The sequence below is a fragment of the Camelus dromedarius genome, chromosome 28 (genome assembly GCF_036321535.1).
Source record: "Camelus dromedarius isolate mCamDro1 chromosome 28, mCamDro1.pat, whole genome shotgun sequence".
Classification (NCBI taxonomy): Eukaryota; Metazoa; Chordata; class Mammalia; order Artiodactyla; family Camelidae; genus Camelus; species Camelus dromedarius.
The window spans coordinates 17,404,427-17,426,487 of record NC_087463.1 but is presented as its reverse complement, the minus strand read 5'-3'; the positions used below and the strand labels follow the sequence as shown (position 1 = coordinate 17,426,487).

The following is a 22,061-nucleotide window of genomic DNA, read 5'->3' as shown; positions in this document are numbered from 1 at the left end:
CTTTAGAAAGCTATTAAATATAAACTTTGGGAAGCATTTGTCCAAAAACTCTCATTGTTTTCAAACTTAAAAGGAATCATTTATTCATGCTCTAAATACCTCTGAGGACAGCCCAAAATGGAGTTTTCTAGATCACTCAAATCAAACCATTAAGGTAGGACTGACATAAGAATTATTTATATATTCAAAATCAACCAAGTTAAAAAATACACAGGGACATAAGATCCACACATAAATGAGTTCTTACGCCAATGGTGCTATAACTAGAATTCTTAAGACAGATGAGTGAAAACTATGAAAAGAGGGGCTGGAGCTGCTCATTAAAGCCTGTAGTTTCTTTAAAATCTCATGTTTCATTTTAAAAACATATATGTATATCTTGCATTCTATTTGATTACATTTGTTTTAATTTTTAAAAGTTTTAAGTAACTAATTATAAATTGGATGCTCTTTACTTTCTACTGTTCACTATGCTGAATACACCACTTCAAACCTACAATGGTTCAAGTCTCAGTTTGAGAAGCTCAGCCTTCGGTCAGTTTGATTACAGTGAAGGTAGATATTTACAATCAAACTGACAAAGAGTAATCTTACTGCCACCTCATGGGAAGGATATTAGATCTGACAGAGCTGTAAAACCAAGGACCTCACAGTATAAATTTTCCTTTTTAATTGTACTTGCTAATTTATTTATATAATTTGCATGTAATGAATAAAGTATTTTTCTGGAGCCAAGAGATTTAATTGTTTTTTAAAAGTAATAATGCATAAACTTACCAATATTTTCTTCAGACAGCCTTAAAATCTCCTGGAACTGAGGTTTTACCTAAGCAACCCAAAGAAAAGATGAAAAAAGTCTCAAGTTCAACAGACCAATCAATGTGTACAACTGCTGCTATTACTATTACTATTTACACATTTATTTTGCATTATATACTATTGATTCAAGTGGTCAAAAACATAACATTCTTAAGAGCCATAGGAAAAAAGAAGAGTCAAGTTACTGAAAACAATACCCTTAGAGATAAAATATTTTAAAAATCAATTCAGGTCAGCAGGCCTTTAGTTTAAGTCACTAAAATAATTTCCAAGATGATTTTAAATTCTGGAAATTACTACCTCTTAAAACCAAACTTGATGACAGAAAGGTTATTTAGGTAGATATTATATGATTAGAATTACTGAAAATAACATTTGCTGTATATGAAAGGAATGAAAATAAAATTCCACTCATTTAGGGTATTCAATAACATATTCATCATGTGATACCCATCTGCTTAGATTAGTTTCTTATTTCAAATTCCTCAGAATTTAATTGTAAACATCAAACACAGAATTTAATTTTAAAATCTTATGTTAGAGCAAATGCTTGTTTCAATTTTTTTACTATTAACATTATCACAGATTTCAAATTTCAGGCCACTGAAGTCAACCACTTAACTGTTACATACTAAACTGGACTCCTAATAGCCTTTGTAAAAAAAATAACAGCTACTTCCTTTGGAGATATCAAACAATATTTGCCAGTAGTGATACCAGTAAAATCAAATTATACTTGTTTGCTCACTAGAAGTTAGTGAACAATGTAAAATGATTTTGTTTCTTCTACAAGTAACATCAAGGTCTGGCTTTTGCCCTCCTATTGGTGGGTCAGGCATATCAATTTACAAATTCAGTTTCAAATGAGGTGTACACCACTGTGAAAAGACTGATCTACAGAACCAGACTTACAGAATTAAAAGACACTGAAGCAACTTCTTCATTTCGTACATGAAAAGATTAAGACCAGATAAATTAAATGCTTTATTACAGGACACAAATATAACAGTCATAAGTCATTTTCTGAATTTTGCCCAATTTGCTATATGAAACAGTTTTCCTTTATGTTTCAATAACTACAGATTTAATAGTACAGAACTGCATAAAATTCTTACCTTTTAAGTGTCCTGATTAATATTTGATTATAGCAACTACATCTTTTTATGTTTTTATTAGATCTCTAAAAAACTGGCTTAACAATACAATATGCTATGAAGACAAATAGATTAACAAGATTTAAGAAGAAAGTGGGACCTCAGTACATTCCAATTTTAATATCTAAAAATACAGAATAACCTGGATAGGCAAAAGTGACAAATAATACCTTTGGTAGTGACTGAAATATGGAGCATTCATCTCAAATGTCTATGCTTTTCCAAGAGCTGGTATCCTTGTAACAAGTATTTCATACAAGTTGCTTTGGTTCTATAATCAGCTGATGTTTTGACCAAAGCATGCTGAGCAAAATGGCTGTTTCTGTGGTAGCTGGTAAAATACCAGAAGCACATTCAAAGCAGTGCAGTTGAGTCCCCTAGCTGATACTTCCTATGCTGGAAAGCTTTGAGATATACCCACAGTGAGTAGATCTTATATCCAAATCTGGATACAAACTAAGCTTTGGCTAAATCATCTTCTGAAAATCAGTAAAGATAAGAATTACTGGCAAGAATTTTCTTTTACTATCATGGTTTTCTTAAATATTAAAAGATAATGAGTAAAAAAAGGACTCACGCTTTTATTTACTCTGTTCTAGCATTAATTAACACATCATAGTTCTGTTTCTTGCATATAAGAAAACATGGAATACAAGTTTTTACCTTAGTGTTTGTGAAAATTTTGCCAAATGTCCGGCAAAGGCGCCAGAAAAATCTGGAGAATTCATGGACACAGGCAGTTGAAGTAACATTAAGTTTGCCAACTATTTCTATAAGTTGTGGCAACCTGAATATGAAAGGAAAGAAAAATAGGCAGAGGATACAAATAAATCAGTGTTTCCTTGCCAATTTCTGAAAAAATGCAAATTTAACAGCCTCTTCTGTTCTGCTTTTCATAACCACTAAAACTGGAATGCAAAGGAATTGTTTGGGACCCTTTGAAAAAGTCTTAAGTTTATATTCTATAAACTTAAATTTTAACCAACTGCCATAAAATATATGAAATCTTAATAGTAGAGTTCTGAGTATGGACTTATGAGACTCAAATCAATGGATCTGATGCTTCACACAAGAGCTCGGTTAACATGGCGTCCATTTTAGCCTCAAAAATGAGAAGTCTGGATGTAGTTTAAAATCCATCACTACTTTTAGACAATAAGGCAGCAGATAGTTCCTTCTGACATAACACAGCAGCACCATCTTCATGGATAATTACATATCCAGTGATATAAATCTCTCCTAAAGATATTTACCATAGATGATGCCTAGTTATGTTTTGCTATTTTAAAAGATGTTTTGTTTTATTTTTCTCTTGGAGCCCAGGCTAAATATGGTGAGCTATTTTCTATTCAACTGATTGAGGCTTATCAAATGAATACAGTGGTAGTAACTTACAACTGATTGACAACCCAAAGTAAACTCTCCCAGCCTGTTGTACCCTCGTGTTCCAGCTGGTAATCATAAAGTTGTAGTAGCACTGCCAATTGCTCACGACTTCCAATAATAGTAGACACATCTTGAAGAGGCGACAGAGGCCGTGGGAACCTAGTCACTATAAACAACAGAAGCAAAATAAATCACATGGAAAATGGCAGTTTGGAAAATTAGCCATTCTGTCAAAAAGAAAAGTAAGATTCTGCCTCCTGATATTTATTTAACTTATTATAGACTTTAAATATAAAATTTAAAATATTAATTAAATCATTTTTGTGAAGAAAAAGAAATACAGTTGATGCCTATACAACTTGGGGGTTAATCTGCCTATAACTTACAGTCAGCTCTCTGTATCAGGTGCCTCCACACCCACAAATTCAATCAATCATGGCCCATGCAGTACGACAGTATAAACTACTGAAAAATACCCACATGCAAGTGGACGTGTGCAATTCAAACTCCTATTGTTTAAGGGTCAATTGTAAATTGTCACGTGAATAATTTAACAAAACTCAAAAATTAAGCAGATTTTGAGACTAAAATAGTTAACAAACAAATACTGTTATAAAACAGCTTGCTAATAAAGAGTAAAATTTCACTTAGGTTAAATTAAAATTGGCTCAAATGTAAGAGCTCAGCTAAAATATGGGTTTGAATTTGGTTTTTAAAAAACAGAAATAGGGGGAGGGTATACAAATCAGTGGCAGATCGCGTGCTGAGCATGCGTGAGGTACTGGGTTCAATCCCCAGTACCTACATTAAAAAAAAAAAAAAAAAGATAAAACTAATTACCTCCTCCTTCCTAGAAAAAAAAAAAGCTTAAAAAATAAATTGAAAAAATAAAATTAAAAAAACCAGAAATATTTGTAATTCCACCAGACCGTCTATGTCAATGCAATAGTAAATATGATTCCTTCACAGAATAAGAAACTAGCAGGTTGATAGCAGGGAAAAACTGTTTAATACCAGAGAATAATGACACAAAATACATTGAAGCTTGAGCTAAATAGGCTTTTTAAGTATTTAAACTCCAATACTAAATGTTTTATTTTAAAAAGTTTGACAAACATTAAGTTAATAAGTATTAAAACAGTGACCAGTAAGATAAAGGAAAATGTACTATAAATATTATAACCACAGACTTATATATACACTTTAAAAGTTTTGGGGGAAAGCTGAAAAAAATTACTTTTAAAATTACATAAATAAAACATTAATATACACTAATGTATTTTAAAATTCAAACATATCAATAAAATTTATGAGCCTATAAATCATAGTTAGATCCCAGGTTATTAAAGAATATGTCTTAGATAGCTGTTAAGTGAATAATGCTACTAACAGCTCATTAACTGTTGGTCAGAAATTCCTAATGGCCCAGTAACTCCTGCATAGAGGTTAACACCCTAAAAAAACACAAATAAAGATGCAGCACTTTCTCAAAACATATTAGTGGCCTAATGATAATGATTAAACTTCAGAAAACATGAAATAACTATAAAAATGCTCAAAGACAAGATGCTAGTGTCTTCCTATGCTGCCCAAGGCTTTTAGCAATATCTTAAGTACAAATGAAGGTTATCCCTTGCTTGTTAAAGTCTCCTATTAGCTATCATAATACACAAGTAAATCAATGAATTTAGGTAACATGGTATCCCATACTATCTGAGGTTTCTGCTTGAACTGTCACTATTTCAGCCTAGGAATCAAACAGATGTGGATGGTGAGGGTATGTATCTGTACTTCATATTTCTATAGCATGTCAAAGCATATCTGATATAATTTCAAACACGGTTAGATCATACTGGTTACAATCTGCTATACTATGATGAAATGTATATTATTCCTTCAAAAGTACTGACAATCTATTGGAAAATGCAGGAATAGTTAAAAGTAAAATAGATATGTCAAGATTTACTGTATGAAAAGCGCAGTCCATAGATTTAAAGCTAGGTCCAACAGAAGCAGAATAAGGTCAGGAAATAAACAAATTACTTGGATAACTCAGTTATAACAGATAAGCAATCAGAATGGTTCAGGAACTTCAAAACATTATTCTATTTAAGAAGACTTTTAAAAATTTGAACATCTAACATAACGATACAGAACGGTCCCCAGAATACCATTTTAATAGGCTGGCAAAACACTATCATTTTATTGTCAAAAATAGCCACAATTATCCAAATCCAGCAAAAAAACAGCTGTTATGACTCAAAGTCTTTAATGTATTTCCCTCTCACTAGAATGTAAGCTCTATGATGGCAGAGATTTTTGTCTATTTTACTCATGCCATTTAAAATAGTGTCTGACATAAATATTAGCTAGTGCTGTGGAACTTCCGTTATTTAAGAGAACACAAATAAATCTTCACTTACAGTAAACTGCATCCCAAATTATACACTTGTATATATAAACAGACATACAGACATACATATATATATAGACTCTAAATAAGGATATAATATTTTCTCATTTCTAATAAATGCATTGTATACCTACATGTGAGTATAACAATGTTAACATTTATAGTTACTGTTAAAAGTCAGAGTCAAATTAAGTCAATGAGAACTAAAAATAAAAGATTATTTTTGGCATGATAAAGACATAATCACAAGGAAAGGTCACATAAATATTAGAAGGAATATGTTCAGGATGGTAAAGCAGCTTTGAAAATTTTCTATCTAATCTCTAGCATGTGTTTGGCAATAGGCAACATTGAAGAATTACTTGTTAAATGAATGAATGAATGATAGCAAATGCTATGGGTTAAACTGTGTCTTCCTTAAAAATTCGTATGTAAAGTCCTAACCCCCAGAACCTCAGAACGTGACCTTATTTGGAAACAGTGCTGTTGCAGATATAATTAGATAAGATGAGGTCATACTGGAGTAGCGTAGACTTCTAATCCAATATAACTGAACTTAGAAAGAAAGGGGAAATTTGGACACATACACGCACAGGGAGAATGGAATGTGAAGATGATGGCAGAGATTGGGGTGATGCATCTACAAGCCAAAGAGCACCAAACACTGCCGGCCAACCCCCAGAAGCTAGGAGAGAGGCATGAAACAGCTTTGCCCTCACAGCCTCCGGAAGGAACCAGCTCTACTGATACCCTGATTTCAGACGTCTAGCCTTCAGAACTGTGAGACAGTAAACATCTGTTGCTAAAGCACTAGTTTATGGTACTTCGTTATGGCATCCCTAGCAAAACAATACAGCAAGATAGAAAGAAAAAGAGAGGGAATCAGAAAGGTGGGAAAGTCCCTAGGCAGATGAAGTGCCTTAATGAGTGAAAGAGTGGAACTGAAGTGAACAGCTGTGGGTGCTTCATGAAGACTCATTTTGAAAGTTTGAATTTTCATTCTCCTCAATAACATCATTAAAAAATATTAATCTAATGCTTCCCTATCCATTCTCAGTTTTCCAAGTAAAACTGGCATTCAGACACTGTAAACCACTTTAATGCTGTGCTTTGTGCATTCTTAGACATAATGCTTTATATCCCAAAGATTATAGGTAGTCCAGTTTACTTTATATGAAAACTGCAATTCTAAAAACACTGTTGATTTTTCTCAATGTTATAACTCTTTTGTCTATCAGAAGCCTTTAAGAGACATGGATAATTTCACAAATCTGAAGACGCTGCAAAGGGATCTCATGCATAGTAATAACTTGTCTACAGACATCCATCCTGTGGGTTGGGTACAGTGGGGCTACCAAGTGCCAGGTTACTGGTTAGCTGGACTTTGAGCTAAGGAAATACTGGCTTTTGCTTTCAATTTCATTTATTTCTAAAAATAAATTATATTCCTACTTTAGGGGAAAAAAGACAACTAAGCTGCATATGCTTATACTCCTATCAAAGACATAATAGGAAAGAGTAATTACATTTACCTTCCCCTATTGAAAATAAGACGAACTAGCTGGGAGAAAAAATATAAAGAAAGTGGAAATGAAAAGCTTCATAAACTGGCACTGGTAACTATTAATTCAGCTCTATTAATGAAAAAAAAAACATGTATTCTTGATTTATAACACTGAAAAAAAAAGGTTATAAAAAGGCTCTAGATTAAAAATGAAAAGAAAGTATAAATATTTTAAAATAACACCAAGAGCCTTATCCATAAAAGATGAAGCCATATAGTTTACCTTAGATATCATACAATCTATGACCATGAGATTGTACACATATAATACATTTTAGTAAGTATGCTGTCAATAGTGATTTTTTAAAATTTTAATCATAAAACAATTCTTTGGGAAGCTTAGCTGTTAATATTCTACATCTTCCTTCCATAATTTCAGTTCAGTACCTTCTATCTGTGGCACTTCACCATGAAGCTTGGCTTTGCTGGAGAAAGGTGCATTCTGTAGCACTAATGCAAAGAGAGATGGGATCAAGGACTGCAAGGCAGACAGATACATGTGAAGCTTATGTTCATCCAGCCCGTGCTCTCCTTCCTGAAACATAAGGAGGTGGAAGCTAATTTTAGCCTTTCAAAATTACATATTTATGATCTTCCTTTCTGTGGCAAATAATAAAGCATTTAAGGACATGTATGTTAGACTCACAGCATAACACCTAGTGGAGATGTCCATGAATCTTAATGCTCTGAGCATGAAAACGCGAAGAAGCATTAAGGCACTGAGTAAGTAACAGAATCTTTTATATGGAAAACTTTAGGGTGAACATCAGTCATTTCCATTTGTGTGGAACTTCTTTTATAGGTTTTTTCTTTTAAGAGGGTATTATCTTTTGAAATTTTATAAGTCAGGTTAAAGAAATTAGAGTGAGCCACAGGAATCATTTTAAACGCTCAACTGTTCCAGCAGCAGTACTTGCTACTCTCTCTCCTGCTTCCTAACTCCTGTAATAGATCTGGTGACAATTGTATTTGTCAGCATTGAAAGCATTTTGAAATAACTGAATTACAGATAAAATGTAGGAAAAGAAATTTCAAAAGGAAATGAAAGAGATAACAGAAAGAAAAAAAGGGAGTGAAAGGATCAGTATAGTACACAGAAACCGAGTATTACAGTGAAAAATAGAATTATTAGAGATGAAAGCATTTATTGCTGTTCAAATCCACTTGAGCTGTCATTACTCTATTATAAATAACAATTATGCCAGAAATACCAGATACATTAGCTATTTACTATCAAGTTCTAAATTAGTTAATTTCTTGATGGAAGAATTACCATGTGTGCTGAATACTGCAGCTATGTTTAGTAGCAATGTGGAATTAGCTGTGTTATGATATGGACTAAGAAAAAACCGGGTATGGATAAATTCTCAGATAGAAGGAATGTGAACATTAAAAAAAAAAACACTTGAACTCCCTAGGTTTCATAAAAACGAGTACTTCAGTCCAGTTGTCTATTTATAGTTTTTTAAACACCTATTTTGAAATTTTATAGGGAAAAGAGCCAATTTTTAAACTAAATGAATACATGAATATACACGTAAGACTATCTACAGAGTAGTAAAATACATTAAGGGTCTGATAAATCCTTTAAAATTGGGGGGTTGAAAGAGCAAGAGACTGACATCAGATCCTGGTTCTGTCATTTGACAGCTGTGGGACCCTGAGCAAGTCACATAAACACTCAGTTTCAACACAAAAATCAAAATAGAATTCGAAGGGTTACAAGAATGAAATAATATGTTTTATATATTAAGTATCTGCCTTAATGGTACATAATTAACAGGTATTAAAGAAATGTTAGTTTTTCTTCTAGACTCTAAAAAGGTCCAGAAGGTTTTTTTTTTTAAGTACAAAAATTAGACCAAGAAGTTTCTATTGTTTCTTCAACTTTTCTTCAATTCATTTACTTGGGGGAGAATAGAAAGTTCATTTTAAAAAGTGAGGACATGAACTACAGCTGTGAAATAAAGTCAAAGCAATTTGACATTGTGTAAATAAGAAAGCTTTAGAGACTCATATTTTAGTTATGTCTGCATTTGGGGAACTGAAGCTGACACTTTACCTAAAATAGTTAAGTCTTCAGAAGAGGCTAGGAAGAGGTAGCATTGTGAATAGTGTATAAGTTAGTGCCACAAAGGTGCTATTTCATTTAACAAAGTCAGATCATGCCCTTTCTGCTCTGGCTTCAGCCAAGCTAAACCTCCTCAAATCACCCTTGTCTTCAGACCAACAGAATCTTTAATGGGTAATTTACTAGAATGTTCAGTTAGGTGGTATTTTCTGTCTTTGTTCCCCCCACGTTGCCTTAGAACACATCATTTAAATTTCTGCTAACTATATACTAAAGGAAGCACTTACCCTGAGAAGTTTTTCAATCTTGTTCAGCAATGTAGGTATAAGATGAGACTGTAAATTTCCAAGTTCTGTAGTCCAGGCGGCATAAGCTGGTAAAAATACTTGATGTGTTGCACTAACTACTCTTTCTGAGGGATCACCCAAGGCCGACAGTAACAATTCAAAACCCTGCCAAAAGGAAACAAGCAAAATGTAGACTTAAAAGAAATTAAATTCTGCCTAATAAAACTGAAAAAGGAGGAGAAAAAAAGTAAGGAAAAATAATCTAAAAACACAATTAAAACATAGTATACATTGCAGTACATCTAGCAGACATTTTAAGCCAGAAAGAAAGCCATACATAATCCTACCCTTCCCAATTTCCTTAAACAAAAATGTCATGTATCCACTGATGGGGAAATCAAAGAGAAAGGGTGATAACATGGCATGTCTGTTGCCAATTTCCTGCCACAAAGTTGTGGCAGATACTATAAATGAATCAAAGTATTCTCTCCTCAGAATTGAAGAACTGAAACCAGGCAGCCAACTTCAACTGGTTAAGGCTAACATACCTGTCATCCCCACTATAGGTAGGGTATCTGAATCAGAGATTTGGAATATTATACTATCTGGAATTTTATAATGGAATAAATGAGATTAATTCTGAAAAACACACCTGTTGATATTTGTCTGGATCATCAATGTATCCCATAATGATACCGAGGCTTTTGATCACAGCTTCTCTTACCAAATCTGCCTTATCTTCCATTAACATCTGTTGCAACATTGAAAGAACCAAGGAGCTGCGGATTTCTTTCTGAAAATAAACAAGAACATGTTTTATTATTTAATTAGACCAGCAGCAGAAAAGTATAGAAAATATGACAGATATCCATGTATTTAAAACCCACATTAAATATATATTAACATTTTGCTATGTTTGTGTCTTCATTTTTGAAAGACAAGACATGACAGATACAGCTAAAGCATCATTCTCTTCTACTCTCTCTCTCTTCCTCCAATCTCCCTCTTTAAAGATACTATCTACCCTGAACTTGGTATTAATCATCTCCCAGCATGTTTTTATATTTTTATTAAATATGTGCCAATTCCTCCAATCTTCACAGTGTACTTTTGGCAAATCAACAGTCACTATTCTGCTATAAACAATGACTCTCCTGCCACTACCTGTGCAACTCAGAGAAGAGCATCCAGGAGGGATTACAAAAATCACTCTGCTAATTAAAACATCTGCCAGGGGTAGGAGTGTGGAAACATAAAATCCTGATGTTCCTATTTTTTGAAGAACTGAGAAAAAAAATTCAAACAGAATGATAAAATCTGAGAGTGAACTTTTAAAAGTGCTTTTAAAAAACTGCACTGCTATTCTTAGATGCTACTATTTAATATAATGTCAATCACTGTTGTGTCTTAATTTCACTTTTTTCCCCATAGTTTTATCCTAATTAATGTCTGAGATTAGACTAAACGCCACTTACTGTTACACAAATTCTTGCCCTTCCTTCCTTTTTTTGTACCATTATTGTAATTTGATCAATTTATAAAATTCTTTAGACCTAAACTTGTTTAGGTCATTTTTATATATAATAGTTCAAATAAAAAGATATGACAATTTTCATAAATCTACAGTGCAATTTCGTATGCAAAGTAAGGTCTAAAAGACATTTTAAAATACCCTAGTTTTTGTTTTGATTTTTAGAAACAAAAATATATGTAATTTTAGTAAATTTTCATCATATTTAGATTAGTGAATATGTCTTTTGGAAATAGCCTTGTTTATTTATCCTTTAGGCTAAAAACTGCCCCCTAAAATTTCTTAAAGTGTATTAAAAGGGCTTTTTGGTTAATATCAGCACAGGCAACAGGAAAGAGGTAAGTAAACTTCAGCTGGGTATTTGCTTTACAGTGATCTAGGCTGAGGGCAACTGTGGCAGTTAGTTTCAGTATGCTACAGGGAACCCACAGACCAAGTCAGGAGGCATTACTCTATTGAAGCCATGACCACACTGAGGTTTTACTGTTATCAGTTAGAGTGGTGTACAAGGCAAGTGGAGTTCCATGGAACAAACATTAAGTCCATTATTAATACTGCTTAGCATCTTACTACTAGGAACAGTATAGAACAGTTTCCTTCTCTGCAAGCATGTGATGTTTATCTCTGTCTCGGAACAATAAATAATAGGATGCTCAAACTCACTCATGCATATACTATATATAAGAATTATCACAACAACAAGATAACAGTTTTCTTAAAAGATAGGAAAACATTTTACAAAAAGTTTGATTATGCCCAGTTCTTGGTGGAGGTATGGGAAAATAAGAACTCTAATGCACTGTTGATGGGAGTACAATCTGTGCTATCTTGGCTGGGGGCAATTTAACACTGTCAAAACTAAAATTGCAAATGCTGAAAGAAGCAAGATACAGAGGTATTAACAGTTTGTGAAATTTAAAAATGCACAGACTCCCATGCAAGGGGTACAGAACATTATATATTGTGATTAATTCTGGGTGAGAAAAACTTAAAAGCTATAAAAATGCAAGCTGGTATGTAAAAACTACTAACTATAGATGTGTATCTTTGGAGAAAATGAGTAGGGTCAGGGAAGTCTCTGAGTTTCATTTTATTCTTTTCTATATTAAACAAAAATTTATTTTTAACAAAATAAAAAAAATGTTACTGGAAGTGACACTATGAATTATTCTTTTTTCTTTATATTTTTCTGAATTAAAAATCATAATAAATTTTATTTTTTAAAAGACAACTGCTCGGCTATTGGTTTCTCACTCTTCACTAAAGAATATGAGGTTTATAGTAAATGCAACATAAATAGTGCATACACTGTTGTATAATTCCAATTTTTGTGCCCTTTTTAAAGAAAAATCTTACAAAAATGACTCTTTAAGGCAGGTGTCATCAAACTTTCTGTAAGAAACCAGATGGTATATACTTTTGGCTTTGGGGGCCAAAAAGTCTCTTATAACGACTCAACTCTGCTGTTGCAGCATGAAAGCAGACATAGAAAATACACAGCGTGTGGTTGTGTTCCAACAAAACTTTATTTATAAAAACAGGCTGTGGACTAGATTTGGTCTCCAGGCTGCATTTTGTCAAGCTCTGATTTAAACTACAGTTGTTCACAATAAAATAAATTTGTGATGTCACCTCATCCCTCTATCCCTGGACCTATGGGAATATACCTAAAAGGGCACAACAGTCCAGTGGTTCTCAATCTTTCTGGTGGCAGGATTCCTTCAGTCATTTAAAAATTAATGAGCATCCCAAATGGCTTTTGTTTGGGTGGGTAAAATCTATTGACATTTATCTTATTAGAAATTTTAAATGAGAAATTTTAAATTATTAATTTATTAAAAACTAATAAACTCATTAAAGGTTAACATGAATAATAAAATTATAATTTTAATAAAAAACTATAAACAAAAAAATTAGTGAGAAGAATGATGTTCTTTTACATTTTGTTGCAAATCTATTTAATGTCTGACTTAAAAGAATATAGGTAGATCCTCTTATCTGCTCTGCATTCAATTGTGTTATGTTATTTTGGTTGAAGTATTTAAGAAAATCCAGCCTCACAGAGACATGTAATCGAAAAAGGGAGAAGTATTTTCATAGCCTTTTCTGATAAGAATAGAAGCTGTCAAGCTCACAGTGGTAGATATAAGTTTTGCAAAATTCTTGTTCTCACTTAAAAGTTCCAATTTTATCATTGGCAGTGAATGCTGTCTACTTGTTTCCTTGGAAGTGGCAGGCTCCATTTCATTCATTTTCATAAAAATGTCTGCCAAATACCCAAGTCTGAATAACTGAAGCTTGTTTTTCAGTGGTCTGTCACGTAAAATCGGTATCCCACAAAAAAAGCAGCTGGTTCAGCTCACCAACTTAAATTATTCGATTACTTTCCTTCAAACAGTCATCATAGTTCAGAATGCAGCAAAAGGACTTGATGACATTATGTTCCATTTTGTTACACAGAATATTAAAAAGATGTACACTGAGGGTCAAAATATACTAGCATTGATAATTTTACTGATTCACCAAGCTCATTTTTGAGTGAAACTGACTTTTTCTGCAAGTGCATGACAGTGAAGAACACAATCATTATCAGTGTATTTGGGTGACACTGCCTTGATCAGTGCACTGGAACTGTTGCCCATTACAGCTTTTGCACCAACAGTGTAAATGTCAACACAAGGAAAAAGACAAAAAACATTATGAAAATAATTTTCATCTCATGGGCCTCTTTGAAAGGATCAAGGAACCCCCCTCAAGGGAACGCATTTTGAGAACTGCTGATCCAGTTTAATATATTTATGCTCATGCAAAATCAATGGTTAATGTACCAATCTGTCTGCAATGCCATAGGGTATCAACGTGAGTCTTTTCTCTTTGGCTCATCTTTTTCCTTTGTTAGGACAGAATTTGGATGAAAAGGTATAAGACACCTGAAAAAAGGTTTCTCTATTGTTAAAAAAAGACAAAAAGGTTTTAAAGAAAAAGTTACAATTCTTACAGGAAGGTAAGGTGCCAGTGCTCCACAGGACTCTGCCACAAGTAGTCTTCTTTCAGGGTATTTGTGATTAATCTAGAGTAAAAAATAAATAAACCAAGTATAAACAACATACCTTCCCTTCCTCCAAAAGAGAAATATTTCTCACCACAAATCCTGTTAAAAATGCAATAAAGCTTCTTCCTTTTCCACTTTTGGGGATCCCTATACCTAGATTAAGATTAAGGAAATCAGGGAGAGCCTAAAAAGTGAGGTCACAGGGGTTATCTGTTAAAGAGAAAGAAGATAAAGCAAAGATGAAAATTTGGCAAGGTGTCTAGAGATTGTAGGCTTGCCTAAAACTAAGCTTTCCCTAGGATGTCAGGAGCAACTTTCTCCTTCCCTAGTAACATTAGTATATTTTTTAATTTGGAAAAACCCAGCTACTGGATATTTATTGATATGGTCTATAATATGTGCCAGGAATGATTCATAGTCCTCTTTTTTAACCTAAGGGATTAGGAAGTAAATTAATTGAAGATTTAACCAGAGCCCCTGACTGGTGTTATGATTTTGTTTTTAAAGTAAGCAGACTTCAAGCCATTCCTGTTTGCATATGCAAGATGATGGGGTTTTACCATTGTAATGACTACACTGAACCATAACAAAAAAATAACAAAAAAAAATGACACATACTGGGTTTTGTTCCCATATGTCTTCTTCATAGAATATAAATCTTTCTTTGACTGGAAAAGAAGTATATCTGTTCTCATATTCCCATATGAAAAGGTGACATAATTCATTAATGTATTGGATGCCTAAAATTAAGAAAAGAAATTATGTAGCAATCTACTGGGCAACAAACTGGAGGTAGGCGGCTTGACAGATATCCATGTTTTACTCAGGTTACAGAAGAGGTGGTTGATAGAGACGTTGATAACTGACATCTCTGAATTAAATTTAATCCAGAAATGGTAATCTCAAAACAAAATGGTTTGAATGTCACAGTATGTTATATGTAAGGTTTGATTTTGCTTTTCTTTAGTCTAGCTCAGTGAGCCTCAAAATTAAATGTACACAGAAAAATCAATTGTATTCTGATATACTGGCAATGAACAAACACAAAATAAAGAAAATTATATCTATAATAGTATTAAAAGAATAAAATATTCAAGAATAAAGTTTAAAAGTATATAAATTATATTCAGAAAACTATAAAATAATGTTGAAAGAAATTTTGAAAGACCTAGGTAAGTGGAAAGATATCCTAAACTCACAGATTGAAAGGCTCACTATTAGGATAGCAACATTCTCCAAATTGATCTACCAATTCAATAGAATTCTTATAAAAATTCCAGCTGGCTTCTTTGCGGACACTGACAAGCTGATCTGGAAATTCAAGGGACCGAGAATAGCCCAAATAATCTTGAACTATGAGAACCAATTCAAGGGGTTGGGACTTCTTTTGGGGGTGATAAAATTGTTCTAAAATTGATTGCGGTGATAGCTATGCAACTCTGAATATACTAAAAACTACTAAATTGTACACATTAAATAGGTGAATTATATGCTATCTGAATTAAATCTCAATAAAACTCAAAAGAAGAAAGTAAAATGTAAAAACTATTAAAAAACTACACATACATATGTATAACTGTACAGAACTGTAAATTCAACATTGTATATGTTTTTCCAAATTAATCTGACTTTTAATGATTAGAACCTTACCTTAAATTAGTATGCACTATAATCTTTAAAGGACATAAGGGACTGTCAGAGATAATATGACAGTTCAAATACTGAATAATCTAGATATGACTTTATATAATGTTCCCTTCAAATACTGAATCGAGATATGACTCCACTAAATTTTAAAGAAAAAACTGAATACACAAAGAAATTGGAATAGAATTCTAAAAGATCATATACTTTAGCAATATTCCAGAGACTAATATTTTTTCCTAAGAATAAGTGACAATGCTCATATAAATAAGGCCATGGAATTTGTCTTCATAAGTAAGAGATCCATCCTTTTAAGATGGAAGAGTAAGTTGCTTAATGACCTAAACACTTAGTCTAGAAAGTCAATGATTCTGAGTTCTAAAGGACTGGAAAACTAAAATTCAATACAAAACCAAAAGTATTGTTAGTAAATAGTGAGTTGAATTATAAATATATAATCCTCTTACATCAAATGTTTACACTTTATATCCTGTATATGTTTATAATATACATAAGCATATAATATATACAAGGTGTTATTTCTATTACCTACCTACACACACGCTTCTCCCTTGAACTCATCAGTTTTTTTTAAATCTTTTTTTGTATTTTATATCTCGACCTGATTCAGATCCTTGAACTCAGCAATTTCTGTATTTTTTGCATTTCATATCTCAGATCCTTGCCTAAACATCACTTCCTCAGAGAGTCCTTCCCTGACCACCTTTTCTAAAATAGTGTTCTCATCACTCTCCATCTCTTACCCTGCTTTTTTCTACATAGTTATAAACTACAAGACATCATTTCATTTATTTGTTTTCTCTTACCTCCCTACCAGAATGCCACTGTCTTTTATTCACTACCATATTCCTAGGGACAACAGTACCTGGCACTGGAACTAGTGTTTTCTAAGTATCTGTTGGAAGAATGAATAAAAAGCAAAGCATCCCAGAGCATTCTTAAGCACTATTAAATTACTGTGCTGGGTTACAGAAATAGCAGTGTAATTTATATCCCACATATTTCCTAACAGTATTTTAAAAAGATAATATGAGCATTTATAATACATTAGAATATAAAGGCTAGGGAAAAGCTAATACAGTTATTTACCTGTTCCCAACACTGCGGTAGAAGTTCAGCTTCTACACGGGTTGGTCCAACATGACGTGCAAATGCCACACAACCTGTCAGTATCATTTGCCTGAAAAATAATACAAATGAATAAAGACTTTTGTTTGTATTAGCAAATAGAACTGGAACTAAGGGTTATAAGGAGTCAGCTATAATTAACATGAAGTATAATATTTTTGTACAATCAAATTAGACTTTTCCAACAACGGATAGGCTGCTGCCAAAAGAGTGAGTTTCTTAACACTCATCCCTCCAGCAGTGGCAACACCATTTGTGAGATGCTGTGAAGGGATTCTGTACTGGTGTGAAGCTGAATTTGAAACCCTCCTAAAGTAACCTCTCACATACGCATTCTTAGATTACAGTAAGTTTAATGATTCAGTTTCTAATGAACTTTAGTTTCTAGCTACTAAAGCAATCAATGATTATTTTCCCAGTATTTCTACAACTAAAAACTGTGATGTCATATTAGTAAAATGATATTTCTTAAATCAGAATTTTTGTTATTGCACCCAAGATAACTGTGGTAGGTAGCTTCTGACATGGCTTCTAATGATGTCCACCTCCTGGTATTCATGCCATTATGCAATCCCATCTCCTTGAGTATAGACTGGACCTAATGATTTGCTTCTAATGAACAAAATAATGGCCAAAGTGATGAGATTAGGTTATAAAAACCTGCGGCATCCACTGTGTGGGACTCTTTACTGCCTTCTCAACTGGCATGGTTTGAGGAAGGACACTGTTGGAAAGTTCCATGTGCCAAGAAACTGAAGGCAGCTTCTGGACAAAAGTCAATGAGGAACCGAAGCCCTTGGTCCAAAAATCCATGAGAAACTGAATCCTGCCAATGACCAACCATGTAAATGAGCTTAGAAGCAAATCCTTCCCCAATGAGCCCTGAGGTGACTACAGCCCCAGCCAATACCTTAATTAGAGCTTTACAAGATACCTTAAGGCAGAAGACCCAGATTAACTGAACTACATAAACTGTAATATAAAAGTGTTATTTTAAACCATTTTCTTTTGGGGTAATTTTTTATAGAATAACATATAAATAATACAATAATTTCATTTGAATTGACAGATTTATAACTTCAAATGAGTATAAAATTTTAAATAACACTTTTCACTCTTCAGAATGAAGTTCTATTTAAAATGACTTTAAAATGCAGTATTGTACGCTTTTTTACTTTTGATTGTCTGACTTCAAAACAGTAAAACCTAATGAAAAAAGAAAGTATGTTTTCCATAGATATTTCAAAGTAGCCAACTTCAAGGAAAACCAAAATAGAATGTTTAATTCATACTAATTATAAAAGCCTAGGCATTGCTCATTGCTGTTTCTCAAAATATGTCCATTTAATTTACACTGAAAAATGACCTTACATTTCTATGTAGTTTAGCCAAGTTGGCTACAACTGTTCTCTCAAGTTGAGAAAAATAATGACAAACAAAAAGCATCTGGACAACAATAAAGGCAATGTTGAGCCAATGTCTTCCTTTTATACTGCAGTTTCTTCTCCCCCTAACCTTGTAATTTTTATCTATCTGATTTCCCTTTTTATTTACATCATTGTCTTCTATGCCTATTTCTCAACATTTCTTTTGTTTTTCTATTTTCTTATACTTTAGAAAGGCAAAGTGAATAAAAAGAAAATAGGAAAAGAAATTCCCAAGCTTTAAGACAGCAGTTTAGCTGCTTGTTTCCCGCTGAAAATTTCCTAATATCTAGTCATTCATCCCTTACTAGTGTCTTAAAATAATGAGAAGCTATATGCATAGGTTCCGAACATTTGATATTTATAATAAATGAACTCTGGGGAAATTTAGGCATTTCAAACACATGTAAGAAGTATACACTTGTACAAAACCTTCACATGAAATAACTTTAAATCATGACTCATCATTACTATACTAAAGATGTACAAATTTATTCAAGAAAATGTTAGGCCTCTCAAACTTCTTGTTCAGCAAAGATCAAAATTCTAAAAAATATGACAGTTTGAAATACACCTGAAAACAGAAAAGGTCAGATGGCCTATAGATTATTAACAGCATTGGAAAAAGGTTCCTGAGATGGTAAAAATAAACACTATTCCTCTTTATGGAAAAATCACAGGATAAGAACTGTTTGACTACTATTTGACACAGTTGTAGAAATATGGGGTCAGTTATGGTTGTTAGCAAAGAAGTGCCAAAGTGTACCATTTTTGAGCATAAAATTAAGGTTTTCTTAGGATACAAGGAAGCCTGAGATTCACTAAAGAAAAGCAACAACTGATTATATGTCAAACATACGCTAATTTAAAAATTTTGCTTCATTTATTTGTTATTCCTATTATATATAGTTACTAAATTATTAATTTATTTCAATAAATAACTGTATTTCTGTAAGCTGAAAGATTTAAGTGTGAACATAAGTATTTAATTCCTGGTGCATCTTGACCTGAAGTAAGGCTAAAAGGTATTTTTGGCCACCAGGTGGCAGCTGCTAGCTTTACATGCAGAGTCCATGGACATGGGCTATAAAGATGGAGAGGTTTTTGCCTTGCAAAGTAAAAATGATAACGTAGTAAGTAGATTTACAAATTAACTAAGCTACCAAGTATTTTTCAAGGAGAAAATAAGATATTAATTTTCCTATCTAGCACCATCAAATTGTCCTTAGAAAAATTTCAGTTTGGAATAAATGGTATGACAGAATTTCCCTCATTTCTATTTAACTAGTATGTAAAGACTGCTAATGTAGATTAATCTTGACTAGATCCTGAAAGGACATGTTTCTCCGCTTGCTCAGGTATATTTTGGTAAGAGTAGGAAGGAGATATATGCTTATAGAGTTTTAAAGTCCACATGACTTTTTATTCTCATAGTTGAGATTCCTTGTATTTAAATTTTGGGGCTTGATTTGTCTTATTATGGTTTACTTTTATGACTCCCCAAACATTCCCAGAGGAGGTAAATATTGTAACAGACAGTAAAAAAAAGTATTGAAATTACTTAAAGTTACCTAATAATAAAGTACAATTCTACTGTTTTGCAAAAGTATAAAAAAAAATTTTTCAATTAAGATCGAAAATTATAACATAGAAAAACGTTTCAATGGCTCAATCTTATCCACCTGGTGCTTAGTCTACCTACCCACCCACCAGGATGTTTTGTTCATGTTCACACTTGTACAGTTTCACCTAGTATTTAAAGATCTTACTCTCTGGGGTAGACATCTACCACCATTGTTTGATCAAATCCCCCTTCTTCCCAAAAGGCTCCCTGACATGCATTCTGGCCCTCGACCACCCTCAGGTGTAACTCATTTCTCCACTCAATCACCCCTGGTTGTGAGTATTTGACTTAGGACTAACCAAAACACTGTATTCTTCTAGCCACACAGAAATTGCTTTACAGATAGCTCAGTGATGCAGACATTCATACATTAAATATTTTATTTCTTGTAAAGCGTAACCATTAAGAGGCCATGCTGTATCTAGTTCATCTGTGAGGAAAAGGAGGAATATTCAGGAATTCTTGGAAATCAAATGTGAAAGATAAAAGCAAAGAAATATTTTTGAATTTGAAGACTTAGAAGACCAAAGCTAACTTAACACAAAAGTGTACAAATTCAACATGAGCAACTGGAATAACAAGAATGAAAACATTACACAGCACCATGAATGGGGCATTTCCTGTTATTAGGAAGAAAAGATGGCATTTCGATTAAATGCTAATCATGATGCCAAATTAGTAAAATTAGTAAGTCAACATTATATTTATTTTCCAAAGAAGTAGTCACACCCACCTTTGCTCATCATCTGGCCTCTTGATCAAATTGAAAAGTATGTGGAGCAGCTGGTCTCTCTCTTTAGGCTCAGGATGTAGGCATGCTGTACACAATATGAGAGGGATCAACTCCTAAAGAAAAATGAAGGTGGAACAGTCAAAGTAAAAATGCATTGCAGAATATTCTTTCTTTCCCCCAGAGTATTCTTAAATGGACATTTAAAATGAAATAAACCTCAGCATATAGAGGAGCAAATTTTAATTCTGTAAGGTTGATAATTCAAGAGAAAACACTTCTGTGTTTGTTGTGCAGAAGGTGCAGATCACATTGTAATAGTTACTTAAGATTCAACTAATTTTTTTCTTAACCAGTACTTCCTAAGGGTCTATTAGTTTTTAAATCCAATAACATTCCATCTTACTATAACCTGATATAGTAGTCTTAATTTTGAAAGTGTTTTTAAACAAAAACTTGCAGAAGTTAACCATATTTTAAAACTTAAAATAGTAACAGAAAATAAAAACTCCTCCCACTTCTATAAGCACAATTAATCTTTCTCAAGATTAGATATAATTAATAATTTTGTACCCTTAGCACCTAACCTAGTGGCCAACAGAAAAGAAGACCATTTCCACAGGTGTTAAATGCTCTCAGTACAACCACAAAGTATCACTAGATATACTTTACGTTGAAATGGAAAATTTTAAGAATATTTGGTGTTGTACTTGCAACACACTGGGGTAAATTCAACATTTTCAAGGAAAGTAACAGACAAAAGTTTATTTCTCTCTTCCAAAGAACTTGAAAATGAAATTAAAGTTGTTTCACATTTTAATTAAATTAAGACAAAATTCTAAAATATATTCAAAAGATATTAGTGCTTTTCATTTTTGGAATAGATTTTTAAGTCTAATGCAGTAAAAGTCCAAAAGCGATAAAATATTTTTGAAGAGAAATTCTCTTATAAAAAAAATATTTTGCAGATATTTTAAAGAAGTCACTATGATGTAATAAAAAGGGTAGAATGATTACTCCCATTTCTTTTTCCCATCTATCTCCCTACCCACCAGAAAGTGCTAACGGGAATGGATCACTATGTAATAATGCATGATACCCTGAGGAAAGCCTACACATTTTCCCATTTTGAAGATACTACCCTAGAAACAAATAATATGCTTTTTAGAGGAGTTGAAACTGAAACTTTAAGGAATGACTAGATGTCCTTTTC

General features: G+C 32.9%; 1 protein-coding gene across 5 annotated transcripts in view; it reads right to left on the bottom strand.

The window, feature by feature from the left end:
• Window positions 1–22,061, bottom strand: part of RELCH (RAB11 binding and LisH domain, coiled-coil and HEAT repeat containing) — a 99,962-nt gene that overhangs the window by 32,174 nt on the left and 45,727 nt on the right. For all 5 annotated transcript variants that reach the window (XM_064480388.1, XM_064480389.1, XM_064480390.1 and 2 more), the window contains exons 11-19: window positions 20,852–20,964; window positions 17,032–17,122; window positions 14,224–14,295; window positions 10,347–10,487; window positions 9,695–9,859; window positions 7,724–7,871; window positions 3,369–3,525; window positions 2,637–2,760; window positions 778–826 (exon numbers count right to left, since the gene is read on the bottom strand). In XM_064480388.1, the coding sequence (XP_064336458.1) occupies window positions 778–826; window positions 2,637–2,760; window positions 3,369–3,525; window positions 7,724–7,871; window positions 9,695–9,859; window positions 10,347–10,487; window positions 14,224–14,295; window positions 17,032–17,122; window positions 20,852–20,964 (1,060 nt within the window). The remainder of the gene's footprint in view (window positions 1–777; window positions 827–2,636; window positions 2,761–3,368; window positions 3,526–7,723; window positions 7,872–9,694; window positions 9,860–10,346; window positions 10,488–14,223; window positions 14,296–17,031; window positions 17,123–20,851; window positions 20,965–22,061) is intronic.